Source organism: Archocentrus centrarchus, unplaced genomic scaffold (assembly GCF_007364275.1).
Source record: "Archocentrus centrarchus isolate MPI-CPG fArcCen1 unplaced genomic scaffold, fArcCen1 scaffold_48_ctg1, whole genome shotgun sequence".
In the NCBI taxonomy this organism is placed as follows: domain Eukaryota; kingdom Metazoa; phylum Chordata; class Actinopteri; order Cichliformes; family Cichlidae; genus Archocentrus; species Archocentrus centrarchus.
Window position 1 is genome coordinate 1,877,221 of NW_022060272.1, and position 20,170 is coordinate 1,897,390.

At 40.0% G+C, this 20,170-nt stretch overlaps 1 protein-coding gene across 5 annotated transcripts in view; it reads right to left on the minus strand.

Moving 5' to 3' along the window:
- The window catches only part of cemip (cell migration inducing hyaluronidase 1), a 306,192-nt gene that overhangs the window by 161,113 nt on the left and 124,909 nt on the right, over positions 1 to 20,170 (minus strand). For all 5 annotated transcript variants that reach the window (XM_030725200.1, XM_030725199.1, XM_030725203.1 and 2 more), the window contains one exon: positions 8,673 to 8,859. In XM_030725200.1, coding sequence (XP_030581060.1) covers positions 8,673 to 8,727 — 55 coding nt within the window. In that variant the 5' untranslated portion in view covers positions 8,728 to 8,859. The remainder of the gene's footprint in view (positions 1 to 8,672; positions 8,860 to 20,170) is intronic.

The following is a 20,170-nucleotide window of genomic DNA, read 5'->3' on the forward strand; positions in this document are numbered from 1 at the left end:
AGCAAAAACTGTGAACATGATATTGTTTCTGAGCAAAAACCTCTTTGAACTCAAGGCTTTGGGGGTTGTTTAGTTATTAAGACTTTATTTGTTGTATTTTCACTAATTGTTTTTTATTTTCAAAATATTTTTTCATGGCCAGAAAAGACGTTCACTGAAGGGGAAATTTTTGTTTTATTCTTGAATTTCCTAAACACATATTATACTTCATATTCTACTGATAAGAATCCAGACATGACAGTATATGGGGAAAAATTGTTTTACTGTTCTACTGTTTTTGAACAAAAACTTGTATTATGATAATAATGTATTTTCTATTAGCTATTTTTAGCCCAGATTCTGTCCTGGGTTTTAACTGATTGATCATCCAAATGAAAAATCACAAACACTTAAAGGTCATAAAAATTTATTTACATTTAGCAATTTGACGATGCAGCCAACATGAAGGAAGGAAGGAAGGAAGGAAGGAAGGAAGGAAGGAAGGAAGGAAGGAAGAAAGGAAGAAAGGAAGAAAGAAAGAAAGAAAGAAAGAAAGAAAGAAAGAAAGAAAGAAAGAAAGAGGCAGGGAGGAAGAAGTAGAGATTTGTGTTAAATTTAAAGTAGAAGAACCTCTGTAATGCCTTATGCACTATTACACAAAAGCACACAAAGTAGGGCCAGAATCAGTTGTGGTCTTGCTTGGCCCAGGCCTAAGAGATGAAGAATTCTACTTTCCTACATAAAATATAGACAAACACAAGCCTGCAGTATGTTTGTGTGTCCTTTCTGTCCACAGGCATGCATGCATTGTGTATTCGTATGTATGTATATGTTATGCCATACATGTGCATGTACTGTATCTCATTATTTGTATGTGAGGAAGGAGTTTGTGGTAACTCTTTAGTTGCTGAATTCAGCATCCCTAAATGATCCAGTCCTGCTGCTCAATTCAGTGAACATAAACAGCAGTTCTCTCCTCACACCGTCTCTCTGCCAGAGCTCTTTCTCTCCCGTTCTGGAAAATCAATCTGATGCAAATGTTAGTTTCCATCAAATCTCTTTAGTTGTTAATCCATAAACCGATGGTGATATTCCTGCAGGAGAAGATCATGGTTCAATTTATTTTCTACTGTTAATTTTGCTATAGCCAACACTTTGCACATCTGTTGTGTACTTGCATGAATAGGCTAATTAGGCAGGATGCTTGGTGAGGTGTGTGTTTTAGAAGTGCTATTGTGTAGCTTGCTAAATTTGTTGAGACAACTTTTTCTCACAGAAATATATTATCATGACCTCATAACACCACATTATACAATATGTTTAGATTACATGCCAGAACCAATGCCATTTGAAAGTCAGTTAGGACCTTTATGATGATGAACAAAAACAAATTCCCTGGTTCATGGGAGGTATGTTTACTTTTAGAGGAGGGGATGGGTTTGCTGATAATATATTTCACTCTCCTTTTATCCACAAGAGTGGGGCTCATGTCTTTTTTTGTTTGCTTTTATTACTTTTGCTGGGGTGGAGATGAGCGGCCAAGTGGCTTACGAGTGAGTCCATGCTGACTGAAGCAGCCTAAACAGCATGCCCCAAATGGGAGTTGCCAATAGGGTAGCACTCGGGTAAGCTGAAGACAGGACTTCCATCATGGCAGAAAGCACAATGACTCCGTGTGGGAAGTGCATTCTCTACAGTAAAGCTAAATGCAAATTACTTTAAAAGAGGATCTACACCGGCTAACACAAGCACTCAATGAAAACTCACAGCTACTTACTGAATATACTGATGTCACCCTAGCACAGGCAAAGCACATCTCGGTCCCCAGCTCTTCTAAAATCCACCTGAATGACACCTTGAATCCCCAAATGAATCAGTCCCTCACAGTGGTATGCAGCAATCAGGTTAGACCACCAGCTGCTACTGACATTATGTTGTTGGAGGGAACAATTCTGTGGATTCGACCACCCACTGTTCCTGTATCAACAACAGAGTGGGGACCACGATCGCCCTTCTGGATGGCAAGAGAGCAGGAAGCACCACTGTGCTCCACTCCAGCAGGTAATGTCTATTGGACAAAAGTGAAAAAAGGCAGTTGGGGCAAACAGTCCTCAGTCTCCATCTTATCCCCTGCCACTGGGCAACAGGTTCACTGTCTTGGACCAGCCCAGCAGCCCCTTGTCTTCACATCTGGAGCATAAAAATCAGTTGCCAGTGAGGCCAAATTGGCATTGCCCCTGCTAGCAGAATGGAAATCCGCCGTCCTGGGGAGCTCCATCTGTCCCTCAGTCTATGAACAGCCTTCCACTTTGGCCTGACATCCACTCAAACTGGCCGAAGAAGCAGGACTTTGCCCGTTCTTTATTCAGCCAAAACAGCACCCCATCCCCTCATTGTGTCCACAACAATAATCTTGGTCTGCTATCAACCATCATCACTCCATCGTGTGGAACGTGAGGATTAAGGGTCCTAACACCGTGTGTCTTCCTGAAGCCACTGTTCATGACGTTATTAATTCACTCCCAGACATAATTACATCCCATCCAGAGGCACTATGACTTATCATTCATGTAGGCACCAATGACACTCCAAAACAGCAGTGAGAACTTCTCAAACAGGACCTCATCAAACTCTTCAGTTCTATAAAGGTTTTCCATGGCCGTGTTTTCATCTCCAGCCCCATGCCCACCTGTGGCCGCAGAGTGGGGCATTTCAGCTGACTGCTCAGCCTGAACACCTGTTTCTCCTCTGTTTGCAGCTCACGCAGCCTGGGATTTATAGACAATTTCAACCTTTTCTTGAATAGGAGGTATTTATTTAGTGTAGACAGACTTCACTTAAACACTACTGGAAACCGTTTGCTCACTCTAAACATCATTTACTGCATTCAACACTCTAATTCCACATCTTCAGCTGACCATCCCTGCGTAGGCAGCCCAAGCTATCATCAGGGACAGTTTGTCAGTGATTGCTGTACCCCTGGTTCCAGTCTCTACTGCAGTAGTTCTACCTGGAGAACCTATGTTACTGGACTCGGACATATCTCAACAAATATATCTATTCCTGTTATTATCACAACCAAGTATGCAGCTATAAAACACAGTAATAGACTTTATGGAGTAAATCATCACATGAATATACCCATCCACAAACTACTCCAGCAACTCTGAATATGGCTCTACTGAACATTAGATTTCTCTCTCTAATAAGACATTTTTAGTTAATGACCTGATCTTAGATAGCAGCATTGATTGTATGCTTTTAACAGAGACTTGGCTTAGCACTGATGGACCTGCTGTCCTTTTAGAGACTCCACCAACAAATTACAACTTCTTATACTCTGTGAGAGAAGGAAAAAGGGGTGTGGAAACAGCAGCAACTATTTTAGAGTCACTTGGCTTTAAAAACATTACATTTGGAGATTTTACTTCATTTAAATACAATGGTTTTGTTTTTAACAGTTATGCCAATGTACGTAATACACTTTACAGACCACCAAAATGATGTTCCTCTTTTACTGCAGAATTTTCAGAGCTATTTTCACTTATCCATTCTAAATATGATTTTAATTTCCGGTGGCTTTATCCTGCATGTTGACAATCAGTCTGACTCTATTCTGTCAGAATTTTTAAGTAATTTAAAAATTTCTGAAGTTTACGCAGCATGTCACCCAGCCAAGTCACAACAAAGGAGATAGTATAGATAATATTGATAATAACCCATAGTTTGCCTGTGACGATTACACTAATCACTGATCTAGGCCTCTCAGACCACTACTGCATCTTTCTGCGCTTGCAGAATGACATAATTTGCGCGGATTATGTTTTTTCTGACGAGTGACTTTTGACCTAAATATAAAATTCCATATTCATCTTATCCATAATTGGAATTTGCAGTTTTCCAGTGAATACTCATTAGAACAGCAACTCTGTCTTCAGTGGAGGGGCGGGGTCACAAACAGACTGACAGGTCACATGGAAATGTGCAGGCCAGGCCCAGGCAAAGAAATTTTCTTTTTAGTCTTTTCAACTCATTTTATTTCTCTGTTTCATAAGCAAACTATTTACTCAGATTGTTATTTTTTTTTTATTTAAAAAAAAAAAAAAAAAAAAAAGCAATTACAATTTCAAGCACCTTCAAAATTCAAGTGTTTTTCAAACCTTGAAAGGACAGTATTAAACTCCAAGCATTTCCAAGGATTTCCAGCACCTGTACAAACCCTGCATTTAAATGTTGCCACTTGGCAGTGTCATCAGGAGATATAACCTTCCATAGTTATGCTGATGATACACATGTTTATGTTGCTGTGTCTCCTGATGACACAGAGCCAGTCAATGGTCTTTTTAACTGCATCTTGGGTATTAAATCATAGATACCAGCAAACTTCCTTCAGCACAATCAAGACAAAATCTGAAGTTTTGATCATCGGCACAGAAGCTCAGAGAGAGAAACTTTGTAACAAACAGACTCTACTAAACCCATATGACTTAAGCAGGTTAAAAACCTTGGGTATTATCTGATTCAGAACTTACATTAAAGCTCACATTAGAAACATTACAAAAATTGCATTTTATCTTTTAAAGAACAGTGCAAGACTCCAACCATTTCTCACTCAAGCCAATGCAGAGACAATGATTCATGCTTTTATCACCTGCAGGATTGATTACTGCAATGCTCCTCTTTCTAGTCTTCCAAAGAAATATTTTTCACCACTATAGCTACTTCAAAACTCGGCTGCACATGAGTCCACATTACACCAATTTTAAGGTCTCTGCACTGGATTCCAGTCAGTTTCAGACCTGATTTTAAGATCCTTTTATTGGTTTTTGAGACTATGAATGGTTCAAGGCCTTCTTATCTTTTTGATAAGCCCCCAGAGTCCTCAGGTCCTCAGATAGGAAAATGTTAGTTGTACGTAAAATTGGAATTAAAACTCATGGTGTGGCATCTTTTAGTTGTTATACTCCACGTTTATGGAACATTCTACCTGATGACATGAGGACTGCTGAGACTTTTTATAGCATTTTCCTCAGTTTCCTGCTACAGCGCAGACTACATGAGTGAGCCTGGGTGGGTGCCCAAATGTGGGTGTAGGGACAGAGCGGTGATGGGAGGGTGTAGTGAAGGCAATGCATATGTATTTTGCTTTGTTCTATTTGAAATGTATTACAGCACTTTCAGTTGCATCTTTATTGTATGAAAAGTGCTGTATAAATAAAGTTTTGATTGATTGATTGATTGATTGATTGATATAGACTCTCTATGGCCTGCCAGAAATATGCTCAATTTATCTAAAAAGAAAAAGAATTTTGTCAAATTATTTTCAAGAATACAATGAACCATGATGTTGTTTTATGTTATTTGGGCAAATTATTTATATTCATTCTACATACAGTACAGAACATTTCTAGGAGAATATCATATCCATGAGTATACCTTGTATACTGTACCTATCAATCATGCACCAAGGCTTTTCCAGGTCAACATTGTGTCTGCATTCAGGGTATTTCAAGCAGTAATCCATCATAGCTCCTCACAGCTGGTGTTGTCTGCTGTTATATGCAGCAGATGTTACATGTGCTATGCTTGGGTGCACTTCACTGCAGATTTTTGACTGAAGTCATTCATGGCCACAACTCAAACAAAAAGCAGCCCAGGAAAAAGTCACAAAGGAAATAAAGAGATGTCTGGAGAATAGAAAAAAAAGTAGCATGCCATAGTAAGACAGTTTTGACCATTTCTAAATGGTCACTATTAATTGATGCACTATACAACAGTCTGTTTATACCTTGTTAAAAGGGAACTATTGTAGTTCAGCACATTTTTCCTAGCACTTAAAGATGGCACACAATCAAGGCAGACTCACAAGCTAATAAGATTAAGTTTTTATCACCTATGATGATGACATCGACGGACTTACAGACTGCATTGCCGACAACATCAAGTTCTGTGCTGATATCACTGTCCCCAGTAGAAAGATTCAGTGCTCGCCAACAAACAACTTTGGTCACCCATAGCCCATGAGGACTCTTAAATCAGAAAAAAAGGGCTTTTAGGGAGGGTGACAGAGACAGCGTTAAGGCTCTGCAGAAGGAACTCAGGGTGAAGATTGAAGAAGGGAAACAAGCCTACAGGCAGAAGCTGAAACATCAGCTGCAGCAGGATGGAATGAAACAGATCTGGTCAGACATGAGGAAGATCACGGGGATGAAGCATAAATGAAATCTGCTGTTTGATGGAGACCTGGATCAGTCTGATGGCATGCATGTCTGCTTCAGTAGATTCAACAGGTCCTCCTCTTCTTGCCAGCTAGCTGCCTGTGGTGCTTACCCCACCCTATACCGCATTGACTCAAATTCCCACCCCTACCAGCATAGTCATCATGTCACACTCTCCTCCTCTTCCTCAAAAATCACCCTCCCAGTCCAGCCTGGCTATCCCATCCCTCTCACCCACTATGGGCCACCCACTTCAGGTGAAACAAGAACTGGGCAGAAGTTGGGGAAAGCAGTTGGTCCTGATGGAATTAGCCCCAAAATTCTCAAGACCTGCTCCAGTCAACTCTGCTACATCATCACACACCTCTTCAACCTCAGCCTGAACCTGCAAAAGGTCCCTGCACTGTGGGAAACATTGCGCCCAGTTCCTGTCCCCAAAAAGAGACTCACTGTTGGCAATAATGACTACAGGCCTGTACCCTTCACTTCCCACATTATGAAGGCTCTTGAGACGATAGTCCTCTCAAATCTGAGACCCAGTCAAACATAGAAGTAGAAGACACCCTTATCTACATGCTGCACAGGACGCATTGGCACCTGGACTCTTCGGATGCAACTTTAAGAATCATGTTCTCACAAGTGCCTTCAACACAATCCAGCTGCTGATGCTGGTAGAATCAGCGCTGGTTGCCTGGAGCATAGACTATTTAACCTGTAGGCACAATATGTTCACCTGAGGAACTGTGTCTTTGATATGCTGCTGACTAATACAGAGGCTCCACAATAAACCATCCAGTCCCCTTTACTCTTCTCAGTACTTTCTTCAGAAATTCTTGCAACCTCAACTGCCTTCAGCTAAGTACTAGTAAAATCAAGGAGATGTAATTGACTTTATGAGGAAGAGATCCACACTGGCTCCAGTCACTATTCAAGGCATGGAGTTAGAGGTTGTGTCCAGCTACAGGTACGTGGGCATGCAGTTGGATGACAAGCTGGACTGGTCCAGCTACACGGAGGAGTGTGCAAGAAAGGGCAAAGGAAATTATACTTCCAGAGAAAGTTAAAATCTGCAGACCTCTCCTGCTCACCTTCTACCAGAATATGGTGGCTAGTGCACTATTCTTTGGTGTGGTGTGCTGGGGGGAGGGGTTTGCTCTACAGACAGGAACAGACTGGACAAACTCATAAAGAGGGCAAACTCCACAATTGGGACCGAACTGGACTCTGTTTAGCAGATGGCTGGAGTGAGCATGCTAAAGAAACTGAACAGCTTACAGAACAATAGCTCACACCCAATGCACGACCTGAAGGTCAATGGACCTCATTCACTGAAATGTTCTTACCCTGGACATAAAACAAATGCTTACACAAAATTACCCCAAGTTTCATGAAACATGTACACAGCCTATTTTGTTCTTGTTTTAAAAAATGAGTTGGACATCAAAGTTGATATGAAGAATAAGAAAGACTAACAGACTGTATGAAAAAGAAGAAAACAGGTGGAGGACAAGCTACACATGATCTGTGATCAAAGGATGAGAAACTTAAAGGATGAGAAAAAAAATTACAGATTCTCCAGCATCCTTGGGATAGTGCCAAGAAGCAATGAGATTAAGCAAGGATAAAGGTTACTTTGACCAAGTCAAAGTTTGTACTGAGATCCAATTGAGATACTTTGGCATGACCTTAAACAGGCCATTCATGGTCAAAAATCCTCCAATGTAGCTAAATTAAAACAATTCTACAAAGAAGAGAGGGCCACAATTCCTCCATAAGGACGTGAAAGACTCAGTGCCAGTTATCACAAATGCTTGATTGCAGTTCTTGCCCTCAGGGGTGTCACTACCAGTTATTAGGTTTAATGGGCAATTACTTTTTCACAAAGGGAGAGGTAGGGCTGGGTAGTTATTTATTTTTTTTTTTTTTTGTCTTAATTAATGAAATCATTATTTAGAAATTGCATTTTATATTTACTTGGGTCATCTTTGTTTAATATTCAAATTTGTTTGATGATCGAAAACATTATGTGTGAAAAATGTGCAAAAAATAAAAAATCGGGAGGAGGGGCAAATATTTTTTTCCATAGTGTACCTGACCATACCTGTGTTCAACTTCATTCAGAAAAGGACGAATTGAGGGCAGCATAACACAACTTCACTATGCACGTTCTGAATTATAAGTGGTGTCAGAATCTAGTTTGTCTTAAGAATTAAGTGTTATCTTATTTACATTCTTCTTTGCTTTTGATCTGAAGGTCAGTATTGAGAAATTTTCTCTGGCTGTTTTTTTGCATTTGGCTAAAGTCTTTTTGTTTTGATAGGCTGTTACTGACTGATGTATTAATGCCATTTGTTGCATTTGTATTTCATGTCAAGAGTCTTCATCACAAACACATGTACCAACACACTCTCACACACACACACATACACACACGCACATACAGTACACGCAGAGTCAAAAATTGCAGTTACTTACTTGCTTGGATGCTGGGGAGCAGCAGAGCTGCCAGGAACACAACACATGTCCTCATCTCTCTCAGCCTGCCGCTGACCAGCTTTGCACCTGAGGCTTTCACTGGCTGCTGCAGACCTCCCAGTGGGCTTCAGATGGGTTTTTCAGAGTACCAAGTGCCAAGTTCACAGAGGGAGGCTACCAAAGGCACCTACAATATCACATTGAAGTGCAGAGGAATCAGTAAGACAAATAAGCACTGATTGAATTCATGGTGAGCATACAAGGCATAGCTAATATACATAGATACACTTCAAGAGTAATTCAGAACATCAGTTTGAATTGGTGTTTCAAGTGGTCAGAGATATTTTAATTGTAATTTTTTTTTTTTTTTTTTTTTTTTTTACAATGTTTTACACAGTGACATAACTTCACATAGGTCCACTAAAGATACACTGGATAGTTTTGTCAACTAGAGATCAAACACAAATTCACTGCTACTTTACAATTTTTCTTTCAGTTGATTTCATGACTGACAGCAGATAATTGCACCAATGCAGATGCTGAAACATACACTGCTCAAAAAAATAAAGGGAACACTCAAATAACACATCCTAGATCTGAATGAATGAAATATTCTCATTGAATACTTTGTTCTGTACAAAGTTGAAAGTGCTGATAACAAAATCACACAAAAATCATCAATGGAAATCATATTTATTAACCAATCGAACAAAATAAAAGTGGAAAAACACACTACAGGCTGATCCAACTTTGATGTAATGTCCTTAAAACAAGTCAAAATGAGGCTCAGTATTGTGTGTGGCCTCCACGTGCCTGTATGACCTCCTTACAACGCCTGGGCATGCTCCTGATGAGGTAGCGGATGGTCTGCTGAGGGATCTCCTTCCAGAACTGGACTGAAGCATCCGCCAACTCCTGGACAGTCTGTGGTGCAACGTGACGTTGGTGGATGGAGCGAGACATGATGTCCCAGATGTGCTCAATAGGATTCAGGTCTGGGGAACGGGCGGGCCAGTCCATAGCTTCAATGCCTTCATCTTGCAGGAACTGCTGACACACTCCAGCCACACGAGGTCTAGCATTGTCCTGCATTAGGAGGAACCCAGGGCCAACTGCACCAGCATATGGTCTCACAAGGGGTCTGAGGATCTCATCTCGGTACCTAATGGCAGTCATGCTACCTCTGGCGAGCACATGGAGGGCTGTGCGGCCCTCCAAAGAAATGCCACCCTACACCATTACTGACCCACTGCCAAACCGGTCATGCTGAAGGATGTTGCAGGCAGCAGATCGCTCTCCACAGCGTCTCCAGACTCTGTCACGTCTGTCACATGTGCTCAGTGTGAACTTGCTTTCATTTGTGAAGACCACAGGGCGCCAGTGGCGAATTTGCCAATCGTGGTGTTCTCTGGCAAATGGTGTTCTCTGGCAACACCTGCACGGTGTTGGGCCGTGAGCACAACCCCCATCTGTGGACGTCGGGCCCTCATATCATCCTCCAGAGTCGGTTTCTAACCATTTGTGCAGACACATGCACATTTGTGGCCTGTTGGAGGTCATTTAGCAGGGCTCTGGCAGTGCTCCACCTGTTCCTCCTTGCACAAAGGCGGAGGTAGCGGTCCTGCTGCTGGGTTGTTGCCCTCCTACGGCCTCCTCCACGTCTCCTGGTGTACTGGCCTGTCTCCTGGTAGCACCTCCAGCCTCTGGACACTATGCTGACAGACACAGCAAACCTTCTTGCCACAGCTTGCATTGATGTGCCATCCTGGATGAGCTGCACTACCTGAGCCACTTGTGTGGGTTGTAGAGTCCATCTCATGCTACCACGGGTGTGAAAGCACCACCAACATTCAAAAGTGACAAAACATCAGCCAGAAAGCATAGGTACTGAGAAGTGGTCTGTGGTCCCCACCTGCAGAACCACTCCTTTATTGAGTGTGTCTTGCTAATTGCCAATAATTTCCACCTGTTGTCTATTCCATTTGCACAACAGCATGTGAAATTGATTGTCAATCAGTGTTGCTTCCTAAGTGGAAGTTTGATTTCACAGAAGTTTGATTTACTTGGAGTTATATTGTGTTGTTTAAGTGTTCCCTTTATTTTTTTGAGCAGTGTACTATAGTGCTACTTTAAGTCCAGCTCTCTCTGATAAGGTCAATGCATTTCCATGGTTTCTCAAGTCACCACTATTGACATTGTTCATTTTTACATGCAGACATTTTTATTACAGAAAATTTACATTGCACATACAAAATATTGTTCTGTTTTCTTCAAAAATAGTTGGACAGATACACAAACAGTACAAGTACACTAGATGTAAATCTGCAATTTTGCAATCAAATTCAACTTGGTGTTTTCAATTTTTTCTAAAAATGGAATCAACTTTATCCCTTTCCACCAAGAAGCCAGGCTGGAAACTGATTGAGGTACTTCCCAACCATAGCTACTATAGCTACTGCCCAGACATAGAACAAAATCCTCAAAAAATGTTAGAGCATTTTGCATTTTCAATTACTTATTTAATATCTTCACAATGTTCATTGCAGATTAATTAACAGAAAGTGAGTCCTGCTTTTGAAGATGCTCCAAGCACCATGGCTTCCAGGGAAAAAACAAAACAAAACAAACAAATGCTGAATGGAAAAGCACACATCCCTGATGCTGGCTTTGATTAGATTTAATTAGTTTATGCTGCTATGTGGGGAGCTCAGCAAGAGGCTGTGGGCATAAAGGAGTGCTATAATAATTAATCATAATTTATTTTATCTTGTAATTAGCTTGCTGTTTGACTATGGGTGCCAGAGCTAGTGTGAGTTTCTCAGTGCAGTCAGCTCTGGCATACTGGCCTATTTGCCATGAGCACAGAATCTCTGTTCACAGTTGTATTAATGAGCCAGACACAGTCTTATGCTTCATGCAGTTTGTGAGACTTTATGCTGTTAATGTTCCTTGTTTGCCTCTGCTTCTTGCAAATACACTTTATCTTTGTCCAGATGTTTCTGTTTATGAATGCAAAAGTGTGCATATGCATTGCCAAGCATCTTAGCTATGTTTATGTGTATACACTCATAGGTAGTAGCAGGTGTACAGTAATCACTGGTAAACATTTCTCCCAGGTATTCTCTTCTGCATATTAGCATAGTATGATTATCTTGTCTGGCAGCAGATTAATCCCTGAGTAGCAGTGACAACAAAAAGAAAATGAAAGATTCTCTTTTTCTTTTTGGCCCATTTAAGCAAATAATAGACTTGTGGATGTCACAGTCACTGCAGATTTACAGATTTAATCAGTTAAACAGCAAAATTTCCATGTATATTTACATAATCTGGCTTCTAATCTTTTTTCTTTTAAAGAAGAATTTTGGAAGTAGGGTTGTGAACTACTCCCAGCCTCTCTATATATTGGCCCAAGTTTCTCATGATAGCAGGCAAGCCGTAATGAGACCACCTTGGTGCCATTAGTTTGTGTGTGGAAGAACAAGAAACCCATTATAAGGGTCATTCTAAAATTGGAAGACAATCTAGGTTTCAATTTTTTTTAAACAAAGAGACCTTTTAATTTATAATTTCTTTATGACCTGAAAGAGATTGGAGACTGCAAGATAGGAGAGTGAAAGGTGTAGCTTTACACCTTGCAGCTCCATATGGTAATCTGTAGGATAACTTTAGACATCAAGAAGAGAAAGTGAGTGCAGGCCGAGGCAAGGATTAAATGATGGAAGAGGACAAAGAAGAATATTGTACAGAGTTCAGGAAGGATTTGACACAGGCTCTGGATGGTAGGGAAGAGTTGCCAGATCACAGGGAAAGTACAGTTGTAGTGGTGAGGGGGACTGCCAAAAAGATATTTGGTGTATCCTCTGGTCGGGAAGAAAGAGGACAAAGGAGACTTGGTGGTGAAATGACGAAAGACAGTAAAGTATTCAAAGAAAAAGGTCAGCAAAGAAAAAGTGACATATTCAGTACTGGGAGGCTAGGTGTACACCAAAGGGAGTGGCAAAGACAGACTATGGAGATTAAGGGTGAAGATGGAACTATATTAACGAGTAAAAAGAATGTAGATATGATGAAAGGAGTACTTTGAGAATTTCATGAATGAATAAAATGAGAGCGCAAGGAGGATGAATGGAGGAAAGTTAGTGAATCAGGAAGTAGAGAGGATTAGGAAGGAGGAAGTAAGGGCAGTTATGAAGAGGATGAAGAGTGTAAAGGCATTTGGTCCAGATGACATACCTGTGGAGGTATGGACATGCCTAGGATAGAGGACAGTGGATTTTTTGGATTTGACTGTTTAACACAATCATGCAGTGTGAGGGGATGCTTGAGGAATGGGGAATAAGTGTACTGGTACTTATTTTCAAAAAGAAGGGTGATGTGCAGAGCTGTAACAACTGCAAGGGAATAAGTTGACCATGACCATATGAAAGAGCTGTTGAAGATGAGTTAAAAAGAGAGGTGATGATCAGTGAGCAGCAGCACGCTTTGTTCCAAGAAAGAGAACTGCAGATGTGATGTTTGCTTTGAGAATGTTGATGGAGAAATTTAGAGAAGGCAAAAAGAACTGTATTTTTATTAATCTGGAGGAAAGCATATGATTGGATGCCAAGAGTGGCACTGCATGAGAAACTCAGGGGTGACAGAGAAGTATGTGAGGGTGGTGCAGGACATGCATGAGGATAGCGAGACAGTGGTGAGGTGTGTGAAAGGAGTGAAAGATGAGTTCAAAGTGGGGGTGGGATTACATCAGTGATCAGCTCTGAGCCCCTTCTTGTTTTCAATGATAATAGGTTGATAAATGAGGTAAGACTGAAGTCTCCATGGACTTTGATGTTTGTGGAAGACATTGTGATCTTGAGAGTAGGGAGCAAGTGAAAGAGCCTGCAGAGGTGGAGGTATGCTCTGGAGAGAATAAGAATGTTGGTACTGCAACTTAAGCATGAGTGTCTATTTGATGCCTAGCACAGGCAAAGCATGACAGAGTGGACCAATGGGTCATTACACTTTATGCAATGATACTATATTGCTTGACCAAAGAAAACCATTTATGATTATTTTAGTTAAAATTAAAGTAACAGGGTTGCACAAGAATACAGGGTTAACTGGATATTTTACTTGTCAATTATGACATAAATGTGACAAATAAATACTCAAGACCGCATACTGTAAATGCTGTTTAATATTTCATATGTTTTTACAGGGTTAATACAGGAATCCTAGACTTCAATTTACTACCTTTAACTACCTATTTTTACTACCTCTACAATATTTTTACTAGCAGCACGAAATCGAGCAGCAGCCTTTTTTGGGGTAGTGGTGGATTCACAGCACTAAGCCATGTAAGATGATAGCCCATCTCTCACCAAAGACAAAACTTTATCCCACTTACTTGAAGGTGTAACTGTGGCTTTGTCTTGACTAAGACCTCATACACATTAATGTTCCAAATACATTTCAAAAAGACTCAGGAAATTTGTTTTTTTAAGAATATAAACAAAATGCAATGAAATTCAAGTTTCACAAGCCAGTGATTTTTCCAATAGAATATTTGAATACTGGTTTGATGCTGAGGTGTGACGGCAATACTTGTGCTCATAGCTGACCTTGAGGTTGCAGTTGCAGTGCTTTGTGTAGCACCAAAAAACAAAATAGGGATCTGCTCCCCACGCGCGCAAATCTGCTGGTGAATGGTGGATGATCGGTGTGATTTGATCGCCGTCACACCGTTACAGGTCAAATTGATATTTTTTCTGCACACTTTACAAAACGCCTCTCGATCTTTCCCCATGACTGGCTTAAGCCAGTCTTTGAATGCCGGGTCATCGAGCCAAAGTTGTGTTTCCCATGACTCTGCGCAAAATGACTCTGCGCATGCGCACAGCAGATCGGACAGCGGAACCAATCGAGTCTATCAACGTCAGCTCAGGTCCTGCTGAGTAGGTATATTTCTATACAGATTTTATAGTTAAACAAACTTAAAACAAAAAGTCTGCATCAATGGAAAAGTCAAAATATATTGAAGGGGTGATGAAAAATTTACTAAGTCAAATTCTGTTTGTTACCTTTTAATAGCCTTAATTTGAGCTCATTTAATTTACTACCTTTTACTACCCCACAGAAACCCTGTTTTAGCATATATTTCTCATTACCTCTCAACTTTCAACTTTGTGAATGCAATAACTCACTAACAATGTCACTTAGGATTTCCAAATTCATACCATAGATGCATCTACTAAAAATCTCAGACAAGTTTAAAACTCAGCGACCTGGTGATGATGCAAATGATTCATAGTGGGCCAATGACCAACTCCAAATGGGACAACCCTCACTACGGTTTAATTACCTGGGATTGCCCCACCTTTTGGTATTAGAACTGAAGAAGCCTCTTGGATAAAAGGTGAAACGTTTTTAAAATGTTTTGAGGCACAACTTGCAGTGAATAATTACTGTTCTTTAAAACATGTTGACATTAAGTAAATTGGACAAGAGGCATGTATCAACAACATGAAAACAAAAAAGTGGATTCATAATTAATTTGAATTATACTTGACATGCAATTTGATTATCAAGCAGACAGGACAAGAGAAACATGCCATTCATGTGGATTTTGAAGGGCTACTTTGTAGTTTGGATAATATTTTGGAACCACTATTTCAAAAACTAGGTATACATTTTGTCTTCAGACAGATGTCATTTACACAACAAATGTATACTTTAGTATTTTCTGTATGGATTGTTTTCAAATTCATGGGACAGAAAAAGTCTTGCTGTTCTACAATGGCTTGTAAAGCACTTTGTATAGGAATGCCTCAGTCACATAGATTTAGAGACTGGATAGTGACAATTTTGCAACCATCGGTCGCAAGGGAAAAGTGTGTATTTCGCAACTGGCTGGTGAGTGGTTGGAAGAGGCTAATGACAGTTGCTGAAATTTGTCACAAAGGGGTATTTTTACTGCACCATAAACCTTCTTGTAATTGCTTTGGTAAGTAGTAGGTTCCAGTGTCAACAGTAATTAACATCGTAGCTCACTAGTAGTTAGCACTATCTCTAGGCAAACTACTCACCAAACACAAGTGAAACTGTAAAAGTGTGTAAAACTGTAAAAATTGTAAAAGTGGTCCCCTGGTAATCGGAACACTCAGGGCAGTGACCCCCAAACTGGGAGAATGGCTCCAGCAGATTCCAGGAACGATATCTGAGATCTCTGTCCAGAAGAGCGCAGTCCTGGGAACAGCTAAAATACTGTGCAGGACCCTCAAGCTCCCAGGCCTCTGGTAGAGGACCCGAACTTGGAGGACAAAGACCGCCCATAGATCAAGCTGGGATTTTTTTTTTTTTTTTATATAGCTAGTCCACTAATTTACCATCCAACTGTGCTGAGTGGGTGAACCCACTGGTCTGCCAGTGACATCGAACCAAGAGAAGAAAGCTATATGCTACTGCTATTTATAATTACTGGCCTTGCTAAAAGCAAATACCAAGGTCAGTAATTACAATCTATCTGCTATTCAGTTGACATTTGTTTTAATATAATAGAAAGAATGAAGGCCCAAGCAGAAATGAATCCAGATTGTGATACTGTTTGTTTAAAAAATAAATTAAAAAAAAAAAAAAAAAAAAAAAAAACAGGAAATGAAAAGCAGCAGTATGGAGTTCAAGAAATGTATTTGAATGCAGAGATACTGTTCCTCCAGGGGTGACTCCTGCTGTTGTATTCCTCTCCAAACAGCAGTCAGCCTTTGCAAACGCCTTATTATGGCACAGTTTTGTGCTGGCTGAGATAAAATGACTCACACACTCATCATTTACAGCCTTTTGTGTTGAAAGCATGAGCAGAAAAGCAGAAAGTCACAAGGGGAAACAGCTTAAAAAAGCTGACATTAAACAGCCTATTGAAAGATCAGAAAATGTTCCTTGAGGCTGGAGAGTTTTTAAACAAACAAGTGTTTTCCATGCAGTATCTCTCCATTGCTGTGTGGTAAAGAAGACAGCTGGGTAGTTGAATGACTTCAGAACATTAACAAAACTTTGTTATTCAAGTGCTCATCAAAGGAGAGTCAGAGTAAGTGTCAAACCCAGATGCTTCACTTCCTCATGTTTCAACAGTAATCAGGGGCAGGTAAGTATTAAATCTGACAGCTGTACAAAATTAGCTGGATCCATAATTCCATAAAATCCCATCTTCAGCTTTTTACATATTACAGGACCAAAAATTATGATGACATGACAATAAAAAAGTGAGATGGTTCATCCAAAGTCTTTTTAGAAGCATGTCGTCCCACTTGGCACTCTTGAAACAGATCTGGACAGTTATTTCTGGACAGAGTATTTCTCTAACCTTAACTAGTAATGACTTCATGAATTTCTTCAAAAATACAATTTTAACCATTAGGGATAAAATTATTCATTACCATCTCACAGGCATATCTTTGTGTACTTTTCAGTACTGCTGCTATTTGTCTCTTTCTCTCCAATTTATCTTTCTGAGCTAACTTCAACAGTTACTTCCTCCAGGCCATCAACACGTCTATTAGACCCATTCCTACAAGACTGCTCAAAGAAGTCCTACCGTTAATTAATGCTTCTATCTTAAAAATGATCAATCTATCTTTATTAACTGGCTACATGCTACAAGCCTTTAAGGTGGCAGTAATTAAACCATCACTTAAAAGCCCCATCACTTGACCCAGCTGTCTTAGCTAATCATAGGTCAATCTCCAACCTTCCTTTTCTCTCAAAAATTCTTGAAGGAGTAGTTGTAAAACAGTTAACTGGTCATCTACAGAGGAACGGTTTATTTGAAGAGGTACTCTCAGGTTTCAGAATTCATCACAGTACAGAAACAGCAGTAATGAAGAACACAAATACAAATGATCATCTCTGTGCTTGTCCTGCTAGGCCTCAGTGCAGCATTCAATACTGATGACCATAATATCTTATTACAAAGGTTAGAGTATGTCATAGGTATTAAAGGTAGTGCTTTGAATCATGTTTACAAGGACCAATTCTATTTACATTATACATGCTTCCCTTAGGCAGTAATATTAGAAAGTACATTTTCATTGTTATGCAGATGATATCCAGCTTTATTTATCCATGAAGCCAGATGACACACACCAATTAGTTAAATTGCAGGAATGTCTTAAAGACATAATGTCAAGTTTGCTGCTGTGGCAGGCAAGGCAGAGGACCTCACAACAGGACTCACAAGACACGACTGAGTCAAACTTAACATTTATTTCTGAACTCAGATGATACAAAATACTGGATGGGAGCCAGCACAAAATAAACTAGAAACACTAAACTCATAAGCACACAGCAGGAGAACAAACGACAACATGACAAAGACAAAAGCAGACAATAAATACACCAGGGATGACAAGGGAACAGGCAACAGGTAAGGGGCACAGCTGAACATAATTACACAGGGGAAGCAAAACTATACACAAAGCACAAGGAACACAAGACTAACAAAATAAAACAGAAAGTGACCAAACATAACACAAATGCAAACTTAACACATGAAAACCTGAAACAGAGGGAATCTAAACATATGACTAGACAACTACTTGAACACAGGCTGACAACACGGGGAAGACAGACACAAGTCAAGGGAGGGGCACTAAGGGAAAACACAGGGAGAAGTAAACTAGAGCTAAGGGAGACGGAACCTAAGCGCCACACAAGGAAACAACAGGAAAGGAAACCAAATACAGAAGGGCCAAGACACAGGAACAAAACAGACACAGGAACACGAACGAAGGGAAACCTGAATAACATACAAATAACTAAATGAACAGAACACCCAAACAACAAACTGAGGAACTAAACTGTAAGAAGAAATAAGAAACACAACTTGAAAAGTAAAAGAAAACAAAACTACACAAAAGGAACTAAACACACTTGTCCACCAGCCCAGAACCATGACACAAAGGTCTGGATGATCTCTAATTTCCTGTTTCTAAATTCAGAAAAAACTGAAGTTATTGTACTTGGCCCTGCAAATCTTGGTGTCAAAACATGGTGTCTAACCAGACACTTACTCTGGATTGCATTACCTTGGCCTCCAGTAACATTGTGAGGAATCTTGGAGTCATTTTTGACCAAGCTATGCCCTTCAGTGCACATGTTAAAAAAATCTAAGACTGCTTTTTTGCATTTCTTCCTGTTAGGCCTTGAATAATCAGGCTGCACCTTATCTTAAAGACCTCATTACCGTATCACCCCAATAGAGCATGTGACTTTGACTGAATGGGAGGCACTTCCTATGAATGGGTAAGTGTGTCCAAACTTTTGGGTGGTACTGCACATTCACTGCTGTTTTAAATAAAGGCAACTATTAATGTTGGCATCTGGTAGTGCCCTATGACGATGTAGCTCTTATGGCATTAAATAGTGCATTAATAAAGTTATATCTGCAATCTGATATTTGTTGACATGTCCAAATACAGTACTGTCTCAAGCCATTTTGCCAAACTGTCTTCTGATTTTTTTAAGAGGTTTTAAACAATAATCCTCCAAGCTTTATGACGGTCTTTTAAGCGGAGTACAAAATTCAATTCAATTTTATTTACATAGCATCAAATCACAAGAGTCACCTCAAGGGACTTTATAATGTAAGGTTAAGATCCTACAGATAAAATCCCAACAATCAGATGACCCCCTATAACAAGCACTTGGCGACAGTGGGTAGGGAAAAAAACCCTTATAACAGGAAGAAACCTCATCATCAGTATGTATGGAGGTCAGGGGAGAGGTACAACAGTGAGTGTCAACATGGTGGATGCTCTGTCATGATGTGAGCTGCAATTCAGCCAGTAGTGTTGGAGATCTTGGAGATCAAACTTGATCGAATTATGAATACAGAAAGGTATTGCCAGATTTTGATCCACCATACAATACCATCTGGAAAGTGACTGTCAGGCTATGGGTTAATTTTTCAGCATATTAACAACCCCAAACACACTGCCAATGCTGTAAAATCATACCTAGATGGAAGAATACACACAATGAAACAAAGTAGAAGCAGCCAACATCCAAAAAAAAGTTTTGGAATGTCCTTCAATAAGCCTGGAGGACTATTCCTGAAGACTAAAGACAAGAAAGCTTGACTAAGAGAGCCCACGCTGTGTTGAAGAATAAAGGTGGTCCTACTATACTGACTTTCAAGCTTTCAAGTTGTATAAACTAATTTTCTTTTTGTCTTATATAGAGTATTTCTATTTAAGCTTGCAAATCTGAACATTATAACATATTTTACTATGTGAATACCAAGTAAATAATTAAGAGTAAAAGGAAAGGTTATCAGCTATTAACTATTTTACTATTTTTTTCACATGAAAAACCATGACGTTAGTTACTATCAACTGATTTGTGGGGATGGAAGGATCAAATTCCACTAAGGGCACATGCAGAGCAACTCTGCTGAACTTGGTGCTAAAAATATGTATATCATTAGCAACATCCCGAGGCCTGCAGTGACAGCGGCTAATATGATT